At 39.9% G+C, this 16,766-nt stretch overlaps 1 protein-coding gene across 1 annotated transcript in view; it reads left to right on the top strand.

Moving 5' to 3' along the window:
- Positions 1-16,766, top strand: part of SETD4 (SET domain containing 4) — a 48,584-nt gene that overhangs the window by 15,304 nt on the left and 16,514 nt on the right. The window contains exons 2-6 of the mRNA XM_007941255.1: positions 2,053-2,148; positions 4,529-4,566; positions 6,463-6,551; positions 8,263-8,692; positions 11,428-11,602. Coding sequence (XP_007939446.1) covers positions 2,053-2,148; positions 4,529-4,566; positions 6,463-6,551; positions 8,263-8,692; positions 11,428-11,602 — 828 coding nt within the window. The remainder of the gene's footprint in view (positions 1-2,052; positions 2,149-4,528; positions 4,567-6,462; positions 6,552-8,262; positions 8,693-11,427; positions 11,603-16,766) is intronic.

Genomic DNA, 16,766 nt, shown 5'->3' with positions numbered 1-16,766 from the left:
ATGACATCCTTCTCCAGGGAATGGTCCCTTCTTACAACATGACCAAAATAGGTGAGACGAAGTCTGGCCATTCTTGCTTCCAAGGAGCATTTGGGTGCAGTTCCTCCAGGACAGATCTGTTAGTTCTTTTAGCAGTCCATGGTACTTTCAACATTCTTTGACAGCACCACAACTCAAAAGCATCAACTCTTAAAGCCTCCGAATTGTAAGAATAAACTCCTGTTTGTTTAGGCCATCCCATTTGTGGTATATTCCTGTCAAAGCGGCACTAGGTAACCAAAACAGCTATTTATAATATTTTCCAGTAATAGACAGTGTTTCTCTATTGTTCATAGAGTTTTCAGTGTCTAGTTGTTTGACAGTTTGATACCCCCATCATTATTCCCAGTCTGTCTTCATGTGGAAGTACCACTGAAACCTGTTTACCATTGGTGACTCCACTGGTAGTTGAAATACCGATGGCATAGCCTCCAGCCTCACAGCATCACATAAAAGCTACCACTGTACGACCAACTGACAGACAAGTCGTCTGGTATTCTATATATACCAAAAACTCACCATCATGAAGTCGATTCTAACTCATAATGACCCCCATTGTGTTTCCAAGGCTGTAAATCTTTATGGAAGCAGGCTGCCCCATCTTTCTTCTGCAGAGTGGCTGGTGGGTTCAGAACCACTGACCTTTAGGTTAGCAGCCAAAGTCATAATCCCTATACCACCAAACCAAAAAACTAAACTCACTGCATCAAGTGAATTCTGACTCATAGTGACCTCCATTGGGTTTCCAAGGCTGTAGATCTTTACAGAAGTAGATTACCCCATCATCTTTCTGCAAAGCAGTTGGTGGGTTTGAACTACTGACCTCTGGTTAGCAGCTGATTGCCTTATTCACTATACCACCAGAGTTTATAAATACGTATACATATATACATATGTATACCAAATGAAACTTATGCCATCGAGTCGATTCAACTCATAGCAACCCTTTCTTGGGTTTCTGAGGCGGTATCTCTACAGAACTAGATTGCTCAGTCTTCCTTCTGAGGAGTGGCTAATGACCAGCCTTCTGATTAGCAGTCAAAATGCCTTGCTCCTATGTGTGTGTGTATATGTGTGTGTGCATATGTGTGTGTGTCTATGTGTGAAAGAAGATGGGGCAATCTACTTTCGTAGTGATACCGCCTTGGAAACCCCAGGAGGGGGCACTATGAGTTGGATCCAACTCAACGACAGTGAATTATATATATATGTATGTATGTATATATGTGTATGTATGTATGTAATGTGTATGTATATATATATATATACACATATATACATATACATATATATATATATATATATATATGTATGTATGTATGTATATAGATTGACTCTCTCAAGGAAATGGCTCATATAGTTACGGAGGCTGATAAGTCCCAAATCCATAGGTCAGGCGTCAGGCTCAGGGCTTCTCCTGACTCATGTGGTTGCAGGGGCTGACGAACCCACAGTTGGCAGAGCAGACAACATGCTGTTGGCTCACAGTTCTGCAGAAACTGGCAAATCCCAGAATTGGCAAGTCAGACAACAGGCTACTATCTCTGCTCCCAGGAACTAGACAGATGATAAGCCAGATTCCAGAGCTAGAGAGAACCTTGCTAGAACATCTTATCTATCTATCTATGTAAAATGCAGGTCACACACCAAGTAAATCCCCTTACATCAGAGTAAGGGTGTGACTTGAGTAGGGGTGAGACTTGATTAAGGGAATGGTTTTAGTAATGGCAGGACTTGAGTAAGGATAGTATTTGAGTAAGGACTTGTTAAGGCTATCACTCAAGATACACCCTACACTAATCCTGCCTCATTAACATATAGAGATTAGGATTTACAGCACATAAAAAAGGATAGTTATACGATGTCACGGAATGGAGGATAGATACACCAAATCACAAAATAGAAAACAACCACACAATATTGGGAATCCTGGCTTAGCCAAGTTGAGAAATAATATTAACCATAACAATTCTTTCCTCTCCTGATTTGTTTGTTCTCTCCTCTCCTGATTAGTGAATGAGAGCTACAGGTCTGAATTTATAGAGCTTAAGAAGTGGCTGAAACATAAGAAGTTTGAAGATACAAATTTAATACCTGCTCGTTTTCCAGGTAAAGTCTGATATTTGATTTTCATGACCTTTCTCACATGAGAGACATGTGGGCACAGGTGATAGGAAAGCACAGGAGATTCTTCCTGGTGGGGACTGCTTCTCTCTGGGTGTACAGCTTCTACTGTTGTGTGTCAGGCTTCCTGCCTTGGAGCTATAATATTTATTAACTTCATCTTATCCTAGAAATGAATTAAAGTAGCTTGTCAGGAATAGACTAGCTGTGCCACAGGCCTGACTACTTCGGGGGTTTCACTTTGGCTTAAGGACAGGCTTGTGGTGATCAAGCAGGAATTGGCATATGGTTTAGATGGACTGTCTGAAAGTAAATCACCTGTTTATAGTTTGGACCAAGAAAGAGTTTCTGATTTGAACAATGGAGACAATTCACCGGGCCTAACTCCAGATTCATGGTTGTGGAAGTGCTAAAGCTGAGTGATTGGTCTTTGATCACAGACTGTTGACTATATTCTAGAGGCAAGGAACCTCCCCTTAGTGCTTTATAAATTCTCAGTTTTTAATGAGAGGGGACATTTTGGTGTTCGGTCAAAATCTTTAAAACTCTGAGGAAATTAAACTTGGTTTGGGGAGGGGAAAGGCAAGACTCATGTGGCAAGCAGATTCTGTCTTTAGGCTCTCACCTGATCTCTTCCTTGAAACTGACCTGTGTGTGTCTTCTGTCAGTACCAAAAGAATTGTCCAAATCCGGGCCTCCCCAGCAAATTTAAGATAGCAGACTTTTGAAGGCAGTGAGAAGTTTGTAATAAGCTTTACTTTTATAAGGCGCTACTGGCCCCTTTTTACCGGGTTTAGTTGACCCAGTAAAAAAAATGAAAAATGATTGTAAGTGCAGATTTACCATGATATGTTCTTTTATATTGAACTGTATATTGTAGAAATATTGGAAGAAACGCTCTTCCAAATTTATTCCTTATGCCAGGTTCTATTCATATATATCTGGAGAGAAATTTCCCTGTGGATTAGCATGTGCATCTTTTGAAGGATGACCCCATAGAAAAAAAATTCCCCATTAGTAATTGGTCCTAAGAAGGGTTCTAGCCCACAGGGATGATTAACTCCACCATGGGATGCAAAGAATAAATGAAATAAGTTCTTAAAACCAAAATCATTTGTCCATGCAGCCAGCATGCTCCTGGATGGGAACACAAGTGGGAGGACACATCAGATCCAACCAGCCAGGCATCTGACTGAGGAGTTCCCCAGGTCTTTTCAGAATGATATTCCCTCCCAGTTAAGAGAAGAAAGATAAAGAACTATGAATTTGAAAAGATTACTGTTTTAAGCTCTAGGCCTCTTAGGTCCTATAATAACTGTGCACGCTGGAAATGCTGGATCTGAGTATCTGCTGAGAGTCCATCTGACTGTGTCCTGGGAGGGGAGTCTAGGCGTGGAGTGATCAACTTTAGGAAGTTGGTGGGCTAAGAGTAGGTGGTGAAGTTACTGTTGTGACTGGTCACCCCCAAAAGCTTTGCTCACAGGCAGCAGATGGTCCTGGATCTATAGATTCTCCTACCATACTCACCATATCAAGGCAGAGCCCATCTGTTGGGTTATCTGGTCAGGGAGAAGAGGATGCAGTTCATAGGCTTTCTGGGACCTGGAGTGGGATTTACTGGTCAATCACAGGGCTCTCTAAGATCCTTGTTAGGGAAAGATAGGTTTAGTAGGGATAAAAGTGTCTCTGAGGTTGGGTAGGAATTAGGAGTAGGCCTTCTGCTTGAGGGACGAAGTCCCAGCAAGAGGATTCTTATAAGAGGCCCAGCACAGATCTGCATCCACTTCATGGTGGTCTGTAGGCCACCCTCTTCCTATTGTTAGCTACCATGGAGTATGCTTCCAACTCATGGTGACCCTAATAGAATGAAATGCTGTCCATCTCCATGATAAGTTTTGCAATAGACCTTTGGGTTCATAGGATTTTAATTGGCCGATATTTGGGAGCAGATGATCAGGCCTTTCTTCCTATTGTATCTTAGTCTAGAAGCTGGGCTGAAACTTGTTCAGCATCACAGCAACAAACAAGCCTCCACTGACAGACAGGTGGTGGCTGGGCATTAGGTACATTGGCTGGGAATCGAACCTGGGTTTCCTGCATGGAAGGCAAGAATTCTGCCACTGAACCACTGCTGTCCCTATATGGCATCCTACAAGGGTTATAAAGCCACAAGGGATAGTGACATTTCCCAAAGTAGCTTCCTGATGCCTTGTTTTGCCTTGGGAGTCAAAGGTTGAGAGAAACTCAGCTTCAGCTTTGTGTAGTTTCGAAATTCATTTACATTTTTTTAAAAAATCCAGACTGATCTCTCTAGGGACTTGACTGCACATTAGGATTTACCCTTTTTCTTTCTTTGCTTTCCTAGGTACAGGAAGAGGGTTGATGAGCAAAACATGCCTGCAGGTCAGAACTTCTCCTTTATCTTTTAAATTTATTGATAATTTTTCCACTTTGATTTTGTGGTTAAAAATGTTTTAAAAACACTTAAATGTTTTTTAAAACATTTTGACACACTAACATTTCTTACTTACCTAGCAGATATGTTCAAATATAGTCCTATCAGTTATGATTAACTTTTGCTCTATATGAAAGGCAAACCCAAAATAACAGAGCTTAAGCAGAGTGGAAATTATTTTCCTCTTAGGAGTAGGCAGACTCTGGCTGGTGTGGTCATTGGAGTTCCAAGCTCCTTGCAGCCCTCCATCACATTCCTACAGGACGCAGCACACCCTCAGGTCTAGGTGCTCTTGAAACAGCAGCAGCAGGCTGGGGTAGGTGAAGAAGGGCAGGTTTCCTCCCTTTAAGGAAACTCCTGCCTGCATTTCAATGGCCAGAAATCAGGTCCACAGCCATGGGTGACTGCAGGGAGGGGCACATGCCATCCTTTCCCTGGCACTGTGCCCTTGCTTAATGAGGAGAGGAGACATGTTGCAGCAGCAGACAACCAGCAGTCTCTGTCACAGCAAACTTTGTGAATCAGGTAATATTAAATGTGCCTAGGGAGTTTCTCTCCTCTGAGAGGCTGTGCACGGTGCGGCAAGTGGAGCCCTGAGCTGGCAGTGGCCGGGGAGCCAGGCCCAGCACTGCCTCAACTAGCTGGGGACCCACGTGGCTGCTTTCCTCTCGGCTTCTGTTTCATCCGCTCTTAAACGAGGAGGAAGATGACAGACAACCTCCAAGGTCTCTTCATTTCTTCTGTGTGATTTAAAGGATATCTAATAAAAAAAAAAAAAATCTTTTATAAAATGCTAAAGTTAATTTCTCAAGTTAATTCCTTCAGTTTTCCTTTATTTATTTTTTTAATTTTGTATCTCATTTAATTACTGATATAAGATATGCTAGCCGATTAAGAACTTGACAGCACACACAGCAGTTTTTGTTGATAATTGGGAATGGCTTCATGGGTGTTTTAAGATGTGGTTTTGTTTTGTTTTAGCTGAGACATTTTTATACATAGAGTGAAACGCACAGTTTGATGTTTTGATGACAAAGGTGTACCCCCCAATCGAGATACAGAGCATTTCCATTGAGTGACTTTTTGTATTATTTTAATCAGAAAGTCATGGGATTTTGGAGCTGGAAGGGACTGCAGTGATCACCAGTTTAATGTCACTTTACCAATGAGGAATACAGAAATTGAACCCTGAAGATCTGCTATTGGAGTGGAGGTTATTAGCCAATTTTAGATGCCAGTTACAATGAAAGCACGATCTTATGTCTAGCTTCTTAGTGCTTTATTTGATTCTAGTATCTGTTACTTTCCATTTAATTATTATTTCTGTGTTCCAATGAGAAACTCAGAGCTAAACTTTTACAAGTGATAAAATTAGATTCTTGCTGTGCTGAGTGGGCTCTCCTTTCTTTAGCTAGGTGGCTAGTTACAGGTGATGTAAAGAGTAGGCTTTTGCCTACTGGTTACCTGGATTTCACTGGTTAGAATAAATTTTTGGTGGTTTTTACCTGTTTTCCATAAGGAGCAATATTTCCTGGCATAAGGAAGTGGAGGGATGATATGATTTAAGTTGTAAAACTGTCTTCCATTCCTTCCAGGAGAAAGGTTGACGGGAGGTGGGTCACATTATTAACCTCTCAAGTGTGGTACCTGGCATTGGAGTGAGCTTGCCTGTTCTGCTGACTCAGGGACTCTGGAGTGAGTTCACTTGTGGGCACTCTGTTGGTCTGTTGTTGGATGTAATGGAATCTTGATAGATAATGGTGCAATCAATGATTTTACAAAAGTCATACTTGTAGGTCATTCCAAAGCACAGACATTCTAAACCTTCCTTTCTTTTTGGTAAGGTGGGGCAAATGATTATTTCGTTGCCTGAGAGTTGCCTGCTGACCACAGACACAGTGATTACAAGCTACTTAGGAGCATACATTACTAAGTAAGTGACTGCACATGTGCTCATATGGTGGCTATGCTTGTCTTTTAAGGTCTTCATCATTGGTCAGTGTGTCATCTAAGACATAGTCCATTAGGACCCAGCCTATTTGCATAACTAATAAATATCTCAAATTATTTGACAGATTTATTGTTTTCCATGAAGTTTGTTATTAATTCATTGTAAGCTTAATTTTTAAGGTTTTTCTAGGCTGTTGGGGGTGTGGCTTGAGTCCTGACCCATCAGTTATTTGAGAATGAGGCTTAAGGGAGATGATACATGTAAATCACAGGCACACTGCCTTTACTCATCGCAGCCTCTCCACCATCAGAGTAGGTCTTGACAGTAGGTCTTACTTTCTCTTTTGTTTTTACCCTTACATGTACTTGCTTGAATTCTTCTTCAAATGAAGACTTGCTGATCTTATGAAAGACTTAGCTCTCCTTAGCATAAAGGAGAGGAGGCCAAGGAGGGAATGAAGAGTATTTTCTGGTTCATGTTATGGTGGACCTTTGTTTTGGAGGCTTTCTGAGGACAGAGTGAGCGAGGTCCTCAACAGAAGGATTTCTAAATTATGAGGGTTGACAGATAGTCTAGTTTGTTTTTTAATCTAAAGGTAAGTTCTGTTTTTTTTTCTACTTTGGCATGTTTTTGGAAGAGGGCAGGTGTATTCTTCTAGGTTTGGGTAAAGTCATGGATACTCTTAAAATTCACATTTTCTGTATGATTCTGAAATTTTGTGTAGCATGTTGAGCAATAGATGAATCCAGATTTTGAAGTATTTCCTAAATACTTCCATGCAACATGATATATTTTTATTGGTAACTATGCAAGCCAAAAAAAAAAAGTAGCATATACTTTTCAGACAAGCAGGGTAAATTAAGAAATTAAACCTTTAAAAGCATGTAATAGCATATTCAGTTTTTGGTCTAGGTTAGTGACATCCAATTGAACTTTCTGCAATGATGGGAATGTTTTATTTTGCATTGTACAGTATAGTAGCCATAGTATAGTGGCTGTTGAGTACTTGACATGTGTCTTGTGTGACTGAGGAATTTTAAATATTGTTTAATTTTTATGAGTTAAAATTAACATAGCCACATGTAGCTTGTAGCTAGGTCCCTAGGTGGCACAAGTGGTTTGTACTCAACTACTAATCTAAAGATTGGCCATTTGGAACCCAGCTAGTGATGCCACAAGAGAAAGGCTTGGCACTCTGCTTCTGCAACTACTATGGCTAGAAAACCCTATGGAGTAGTTCTGCTCTGCAACACATGGGGTTGCCGTGACTCAGAATCAACTTGGCAGTAATGGGTTTAGCTCGTGGCTCCTGTATTGTATGATGTAGGTCTAGGTTCTCTCTACCAATTTTTATGGTCTTATCTATGTGATACAAGTGGACTTGCAGTAAAAGTGTTCAAACTGGAAAACTAAGGTGGACGCTGGGAAGTTTTTGCAAAGGGGAGCTCATAAACAGAACTAGAACTTCATTTGGTGATTTAATTCTTCTCTTCTCAGTAGGACTTGGCTCAGAACACTTGCAGTGGGGTGTGCTTCAGAGAGTCCAGGCTGAGGAGGGACCCTTAAGTCAACTCTGATTGACAGTTTGAGTACAGTCCCTCAGGTTCAAAAACAAACCACAGGGTATTTATAAATTTAGCTTATTCCATATTGTGAGTAACAGTAATTCCTTTAACCTGTTTAATTTTACCAGGTGGAAGCCACCTCCGTCTCCTCTGCTGGCTCTGTGTACCTTTCTAGTCTCAGAAAAGCATGTTGGGGACCAGTCTTCCTGGAAGCCTTACCTAGACACTTTACCCAAGGCCTACACCTGCCCTGTTTGTTTGGAACCAGAAGTGGTAAATCTTTTTCCCAGGCCTTTAATAGCCAAGGCCCGGGAGCAAAGGACCCATGTTCAGGAGTTTTTCACGACCTCAAAAGACTTTTTCTGCTCCCTTCAGCCTCTCTTCTCAGAGGCAGTTGAAAGCATCTTCACCTACAGCGCCCTCCTGTGGGCCTGGTGCACTGTTAACACCAGAGCTGTGTACCTGAGGCACAGGCAGCATGGGTGCTTCTCTGCAGAGCCGGACATGTGTGCTCTTGCCCCGTACCTGGATCTGCTAAATCATAGTCCACAAGTCCAGGTGAGCATGTTCTGTTTGGATAGGAAGAACTCAAATATGTGGAACCAGGAATGTCTTGTGAACAAAACCAGGCATAGCTGGCTTTAGGTGAACCTGTTAGACCAACCTGTTGTAAGTTGATATTCTGTGTTTGCAAGCCATTCTGGATTAGCTTTATGATAGTCATCGCTGGATATGCCCCTTACCCAGGTCATGGTAAATACTGATTAAGTAGGTTCCTTTTTCATGGGTGCCCCGTGTAACTTTGCTAACACAAAATTGAGCAACAGTCTGAGAAGACTTACTAGATTTTTTCTCCCAGCTTCCCCTTCTGGGTCTTACAGAGAAAACAAACAAATAAGGATGATTTTCAAAATAAAATGGAAAAGGAAAGGGAAGAGTCAAGGAACTCATCCTGGTAGAGCAGAAATCTTTAGACGATCACTAGGAAATGGGAATATGGTAGGTGCTCAGTAAATATTTGCTGAAAAGATGAATATTTGTAGGGGAAAAGACTCTTGAAAATTATGAAAGAATTCCCCGTTAGAGGCAGTCACTGATTCTGTTTTCTCCAGCCCATTGCACAATGTGGCATGCAGGGGAGATGATTGCATGTGGGTAAAGGCCTAGCTTCCAGGGCAAGGGTGAATCTGTATCTTAGCTTACCTATCACCCACTTGGGCTAGACTGTGGACCACATTGGCTAGGACCCCACTCCCATGTCGTGCTCTTCCCTCTTTCTTCCTCAGATGACCAAACAAAGACAAAATTTTGCCACTGTGATAAAATTGATGACACCTACTCAGAACACATGCCAGAGAGAGGAGAGGGTAGGGAGGACCGTACTGTGCTTTCTTAGGCCCTTGCCTATCTGGTGTTACTTTTGTAGAAAGATGTGTTTCTAATGATGTTAATCAAAGGAGACTAATGTTAGGTAAGTGTTTCTTTGGGTGATAATGACAAAGTAACTATCGGGGGTGTACAGTGTGAAAAGGTCTAGGACATAGGGCCTTGTCAGTCCCCAGTGGCATGACTGTTTCTTTTGGGGCTATTGATGCATTTATGTTGCAAACCAATGATTTTATAGTATAGGAAAGGGGGGAGATGACAGATTATGGCATTTGGCTCAAGGCTCTGGGATAACAATGACTTTTACGTTCCTAAAGAATGTTTTAAAAAAAATACCCAGAACCAAAGAACAACTTGGGACAGACTGGATGTTGGTGGGAAAGCCTAAACAATTTAAACTCTAGAAAAAGATTTCAGACTCATGGCTTTTGCCTGAAACTCCTCATCTGTTGTTGATGCTGCAGAACTGTCACCCCAGACAGGAATGTCAGCCTATGTCTTAGGCCTGGTTCTCTAGAGAAGAAAAACCTGTGAAGCCTATGTGTATATCTGTATACATATGTGTATACATATATATATGTATATATATATACACACACACACGTGCGTGTGTGTGTATGTATTTGCATAGAGAGAGAGAGGGGGAAAAATTTATCTCAGGGAAGTGGCTCACTCAGTTCTAGAGGCTGGTATGTTCCAAGTTCATGTGTCAAATATCAAACGAGGCTTTTCTGACTCATGCAGCTACAGGGGCTGATAGATCCAAGATTGGTAGGTAGTATATCAGGCTGCTGGCTGAATCCAAGATCGTCAGGTAGAATGGCAGATTGTTGGCAGGCCAGTGGTTCAGCTCCAAGAAGCAGATGATGATAAGCTAGATGGAGGATCCAGATCCAGCAGAAAGAGAATGTTCCTGTCATACACATACACACACATGTGTGTTTGTGTGTGTGTGTGTGTATATATATATATATATATATATATATATATATATATATATATATAGGAAGTAGGCCATACCCCTAAGGAAACTCCCTTTCAACTGAGTGGCTGCTCTATGAATATATCATCATGGAAGCGATTATATTACATCAGATCTTATCATAGGGAATGACTATATCACAACTGTTTAAACCACTTAGAATCATAGTCCAGCCAAGTTGACATACATCCATCACACAGCCTGTTACTCATTTTCATCAGGGCTGGGATTTTGCTGCTTATCAAGGGGAATGCAATACTTGGACCCATCTTTAGTGTAGGGAGCAGTTTGGCCTTCTTGGTGCTTTTCTCCATGTGTTTAAAAAAGAAAAACCCTACTGCCATTGAGATGATTCTGACTCATAGTGACCCCCATTGGGTTTCTGAGGCAGTAAATCTTAACAGAAGTAGATTGCCTAGTCTTGTTCTATGGAGTAGCTGGTAGGTTTGAACTATTAACCTTCTGGTTAGCAGTCAGATGTCTTAGCACCCCATAAAAAACCCATTGCCATGGAGTTGATTCTGACTCATAGTGCCCCTACAGGACAGAGTAGAAACTGCCCCACAGAGGTCCCAAGGTTGTATGTAATCTTTACGGAAGCAGAGTGCCATATTGTTCTCTTTAAGAGTAGGTGGTGGGTTTGAACCACTGACCTTTCAGTAATTAGCCAGCTGCTCTACCACTGTGCCACCAAAGAACCTCATAATTAACAGCATTACCCCAAAATCCATGCAATTGTATCAGCCACAACCATGTACCTCAAAGGCTGCATTTCAGAGTTAACATGTTTGTTCATTTTTTCCCATATATCGTTAAGTTCATTGATGAGCATTGGAGAGCTGCATCTGGCTTAAATCAATACAGTAAGGTAGTCAGCTTTGCATTTTCACACATAAAAAAGATCTTAAAAAATTTTCCTTTGTAGGTAAAAGCAGCATTTAATGAGGAAACTCGCTGTTATGAAATTAGAGCAGCTTCAAGTTGCAGAAAACATGAAGAGGTGTTCATCTGCTATGGCCCCCATGATAACCACCGCCTGCTCTTGGAATATGGATTTGTTTCCACTCAGAATCCTCATGCTTGTGTTTATGTCTCAAAAGGTTGGAATCAACTTTGGTTTTATTGCTAAAATGTTTTTAAAAAAATCCTATTTGGAAATATGCTTATTTTAAGTTTTAATGAAAAGTACAGAACCTTAAAGCATGTACACCAGTTGCTATGGGGTCCACTCCAACTCATGGCAACCCATGTGTATCAGAGTAGGACTGTGCTCCTTAGGGTTTTCAGTGGCTGATGTTTTAGAACTAAATCACCAGGCCCTTCTTCTAAAGAGAGTCTAGGTGAACTCAGACATCCTAACTTACAGTGAACAGCAGAGCACTTAACTGTTTGCAACAGCCAGGGTACAAAATGTGTACCAGGTACACATCATTTATTTTCTAGGTAGTGTCAGCCTCATTCTTACTGACTGTGTAATTTCAGTGTTAAAGTAAAAACTACAAAGCTTAGGTTGATTTTGAGAATAAGAAATCAGAAAAGCTTTGTGACGTTAGATTACAAGACAGAATGGAAGAGATGGAAAACTGTTGCAAAGAGATTAATATTAATAGATGGAAAGAAATGGAAATTGTTGTACCAAGACATTGTCACTATCACTAAAGATAGAGTAGGATTGTTAGGTGCAATTGAGTCATTCCAACTCATAGCTACTTTATATGACAGAGTAGAACTGCCTCATAGGGTTTTCTAGCTGCTAGGTGGGTTTGAACCACCAACCTTTTCATTAGCAGCTGAGTGCTTAAACTGTTACACCACCAGAGCTCCCTGTTACTAATGGTAGGGCAGGATTAGAGATCAACAAGTCAAAAAATAAAATAATATTTTTAATATTTAATAAAAAGTATACATAAATCTTATCAAACACCTACTAGGAACCCTGGCAGAGTTGTATCCTTTTGCCATATTCAATCTGTATGCTGAGCAACTAATCCGAAAAGCTGAACTATATGAAGAAAAGTATGGCATCAGAATTGGAGGAAAACTCATTAACAACCTATGATACACAGATGACACAACTTTGCTTGCTGACAGTGAAGAAGACTTCGAATCATTTATAGATGAAGATTAAAGACTACAGTCTGCAGTATGGATTACATTGCAACATAAAATGAAAAAATCCTCACAACTGGACCAATAAGTAGCATCAAGATAAATGCAGAAAAGAAAATAAGTTGTCAAAGATTTCATATTATTTGGTTCCATGATCAACACCAGTGGAAGCAGAAGTCAAGAAATCAGACAACAGAGACTTCCAGTAAGATGGCAGAATAGACAGACAAGCTACACAGACCCTCTTCAACAAAGAAAAGAGAAACCAGTTGACACAGATACAAAAGATAATCCTAGAACCCTGAGCTATGAAAGGAAGGATAGAGAAGTTGATTAAATGCCAACTAGTAGAAGAACCTAAATGAAAACAGTGAGTAAGGAGACAAATGGAACTGCAGAATGTCAGCTGTCCTGACGGCACAGATAGCCTGAATATTTCCAAGTGGTGTTAGGATCTGAGAATTAACCTAAAAACTGGCCCTGCTCACCAAGGGCTCCATGGACTAATGCACAGCTAGCTGATGACTGAAAAGGGAAACAGCAAAGGAGGAGACAAACTGAGCTGTGGACTTCTGGCTCTCTGGTGGGCACAGCCATTTTAAATGTTTACAAGCGGCAGCCATTTTGAATATTGAAAGTGACAGCATTCTCATTAAGATTCCAGGGACCTAAGAATAGGCTCTGCTTGCCAGAGACAGCACAGACATATGGGAGGCTTACGACTGGAAAGGAGATAGGTGGTGAGTGCACAAGTGCTGCCAGCTAGCAAATACAGGAGCACAGTACCCTGCTCACTCAGATACATCCAAAGAAAACAAAAATCTTGGGCAAATCACTGCAACATACAGTCACCAATTAAATATAAATACAACAACATCACAATGTCTTAGAGACAACAGACCACAGTCCACACAAAGAAGCAAGATAAAGCAGTAGAAACAAGGGACCAGGATACAGACCCTGAACACATCCCTAAGGAAGAAGCAGCTTTGGAGCTCCCTGATAAGGAATTCAAAAGAATCATATTTAGGTATCTTAAATGGATTGAGAGACAGAACTAGGGAATCACTGACAAAATTGAGGAAAACACAGACAAAACCCTAGAACAATTTTGGAAAACAACAAAATGACAAAATAAATGAAAAATTAGAAATGATTCAAAATCTACAGATAGAAATCCAGAAGATTAATACTACATTCTCAGAAATAGATAACACATTAACAGGCAAAGGAGTAGAATTGAATCAATGGAAGATAGAATTAATGAGATTAAAGACAAATACCTCACTACTTTGGAAAGGGATCAATCAGAAAAAAGATCAAAACAAAATGAAGACAGCCTAAGGTCATGTGTGTGATACCATCAAAAGGAATAACCTACATGTAATTGGAATTCCCGAACAGGAAGAGACAAATAAAACCACTGAGAAAATTTTCAAAGGTTTGTTGAAAGAGAATTTCCCCGATATGATGAAACACAAGAAAATATCCATTTAAGAAGTCTAGTGAACCCGAAACAGGATAGACTCAAAAAGAAAATCACCAAGACACATCATCATCAAACCCACCAAAATCAAAGACAAAGAAAGAATCCTGAAAGCAGCATGGGAAAAACAAAAAGTTACTGGCAAGGGGCAACCAATAAGACTAAGCTCAGATTGCTTGGCAGAAACCATGCAGGTGAGAAGACATTGGGATGGGGTATATAAAACCCTGAAAGAAAAAAATTTCCAACCAAGAATTATATACCCAGCAAAATTGCCCCTCAGATATGATGGTGAAATTAGAACATTTCCAGATAAGCAGAAATTAAAGGAATTTGTTGAAACTAGACCAACCTTACAAGAGATGCTAAAGGGAATCCTTTGGACAGAGAACCAGCAACAGCAAACAACAACCAACCATTAACATAGATGATGACATAACCCAGAAACCAACCCAGTTATGGAAGTATCTAAAGTAAATAAACCTACAAAATTGTAAACAGGAAACCAGAGACATCAGTTGACAAATTAGGACAACTACTAACCAAAAAGAAGGAAGAAAACTAGCATAGTTACAGAACTTATAAATGGTGAGAAAGTCAGGACAATTGCAAGATAGAACAGACTGTTTTAAACTTGGGGAGACAATTATAAATCACAGGGTAACCTCAAATAAAAATGGTAAACCTTCACATCATAATGAAAAAGAGGACAAGCACAAATACTCAGCAAATACTAAAAAGTAGCAACAAAGGAAGTGATAACATGATTCATAAATAAAACAAGCTCAGCACAGAAAATTATATGGAACAAGGAAATCAGTAACACCACGAAAAAACATACAAAATGACAGCAGCAAATTCATACTTGTCTATAATTACACTGAATGTCAGTGGTTTAAATGCACCACTCGAGATGGAGAGTTGCAGACTGGATAAGAAAACATAACCCATCAATATGCTGTCTACAAGAGACACACCTTAGAGACAAAGACAAAAATAGACTAAAACTCAAAGTTTGGAAAAAGATATATCAATCAAATAGGAACCATAAAAGAGCAGGAGTGCTCTTTTTATGAAATATTAATTTCTGATAAAATTTACTTCAAAACAAAAAACACATAAGAGACAAGGAAAGACATTATATAATGATTAAAGGATCGATTGAACAAGAGGATATAACCATAATAAATATCTATGCACCCAGTGAAGAGCCCCAAAATACATGAATGAGAATTAAAAAGACAAATAGACAACTCCACAGTCACAGTGTTGTTGTTGTTGTTGTTATGTGCCATCGAGTCAGCCCCAACTCATAGCGACCCCTCCTTGGGTTTCCAAGGCAGTATCACTACGGAAGTAGGATTGCCCAACCTTCCTTCCGAGGAGTGGCTGGTGGCTTTGAACCGCCAGCCTCCACAGTCACAGTAGGAAACTTTAGTACACCACTTTCAATCAAAGATAGAACAATTGGGGAAAAAAACTCAACAGAGACACAGAAGAACTAAACAATACAATTCACCAGCTTCACCTTATAGACATCTACAGAGCACTTCACCCAAAAACAGCACAATATACATTCTTTTCCAGTGCACTTGGAACATTCTCCAGGATAGACCATATGTTAGGACACAAAGTAAGCCTTAGTAAATTTACAAACATTGAAATACTGCAAAGCATCTTCTCAATCACAATGATACAAAATTAGAAATCAACGATAGGAAGATCAGTGGAAAAGAACAAACACATGAAAACTGAATAACACTCTCCTTGAAAATGACTGGGTAATAGAAGAAATAAAAGATGAAAGTTTAAAAATTCCCTGAATCAAACCAGAATGAAAGCACAAAATACCAAAACCTTTGGGATGCTAGCAAAAGCAGTGATGAGAGGTCAAATTATAGCAATAAATGCATACATCAAAAAAGAGCCAAAATCAACATCTTAACCCGTAATTTCCAACCATTAGTAAAAGAGCAGCAATAAAAGCCTATCAGAAGAAAAGAAATAATAAAGATTCAAGCAGAAATAAATGAAGCAAAGTAGACAATGGAAAAAATCAACAAGACTAGAAGTAGGTTTTTTGAAAAGATAAATTGACAAGCCACTGGGAAATGTCACAACAGAAGAGAGGGAGAGAATACAAATAACACGAATAAGAAACTAATTGGGCAACTGCACAACAGAACCAACAGAAATTAAAAGGATAATATCAGGATACTATGAAAAACTATAATCCAACAAATTTGAAAATTTACAAGAAATCGATTTCTAGAAACATACTACTTACCTAAACTAACACGGACTGAGGTGGAAATTTTAAATAGATCCATAACAAAAGAAAAAATTGAACAGGTCACAGAAAACTACCGACAAAAACAAGCCCTGGCCAAGGTGGTTTCACTGGAGAATTCTACAGAATGTTCAGAGACACCCATCCTACTCAAACTATTCCAAAGCATAGAAAAGGATGAAATCCTCCCAAATTCATTTTCTGAAGCAAGCATAATCTTGATACCCAAACCAGGCAAAGACATCACTAGAAAGGAAAACTACAGACCAATACCTCTCATGAGTATAGATGCAAAAATCTTCAACAAAATCCTAGCCAATACATAAATAGACTATCAAGCATAACTCAAAATGCACAAACAGCAGAAGAGAAACCAGAT

The sequence above is a fragment of the Orycteropus afer genome, unplaced genomic scaffold (genome assembly GCF_000298275.1).
Source record: "Orycteropus afer afer isolate SDZICR_OR568_19922 unplaced genomic scaffold, OryAfe1.0 scaffold00078, whole genome shotgun sequence".
Lineage (NCBI taxonomy): Eukaryota > Metazoa > Chordata > Mammalia > Tubulidentata > Orycteropodidae > Orycteropus > Orycteropus afer.
The sequence above is the reverse complement of the archived record's forward strand: the minus strand, read 5'-3'. Positions and strand labels throughout refer to the sequence as shown.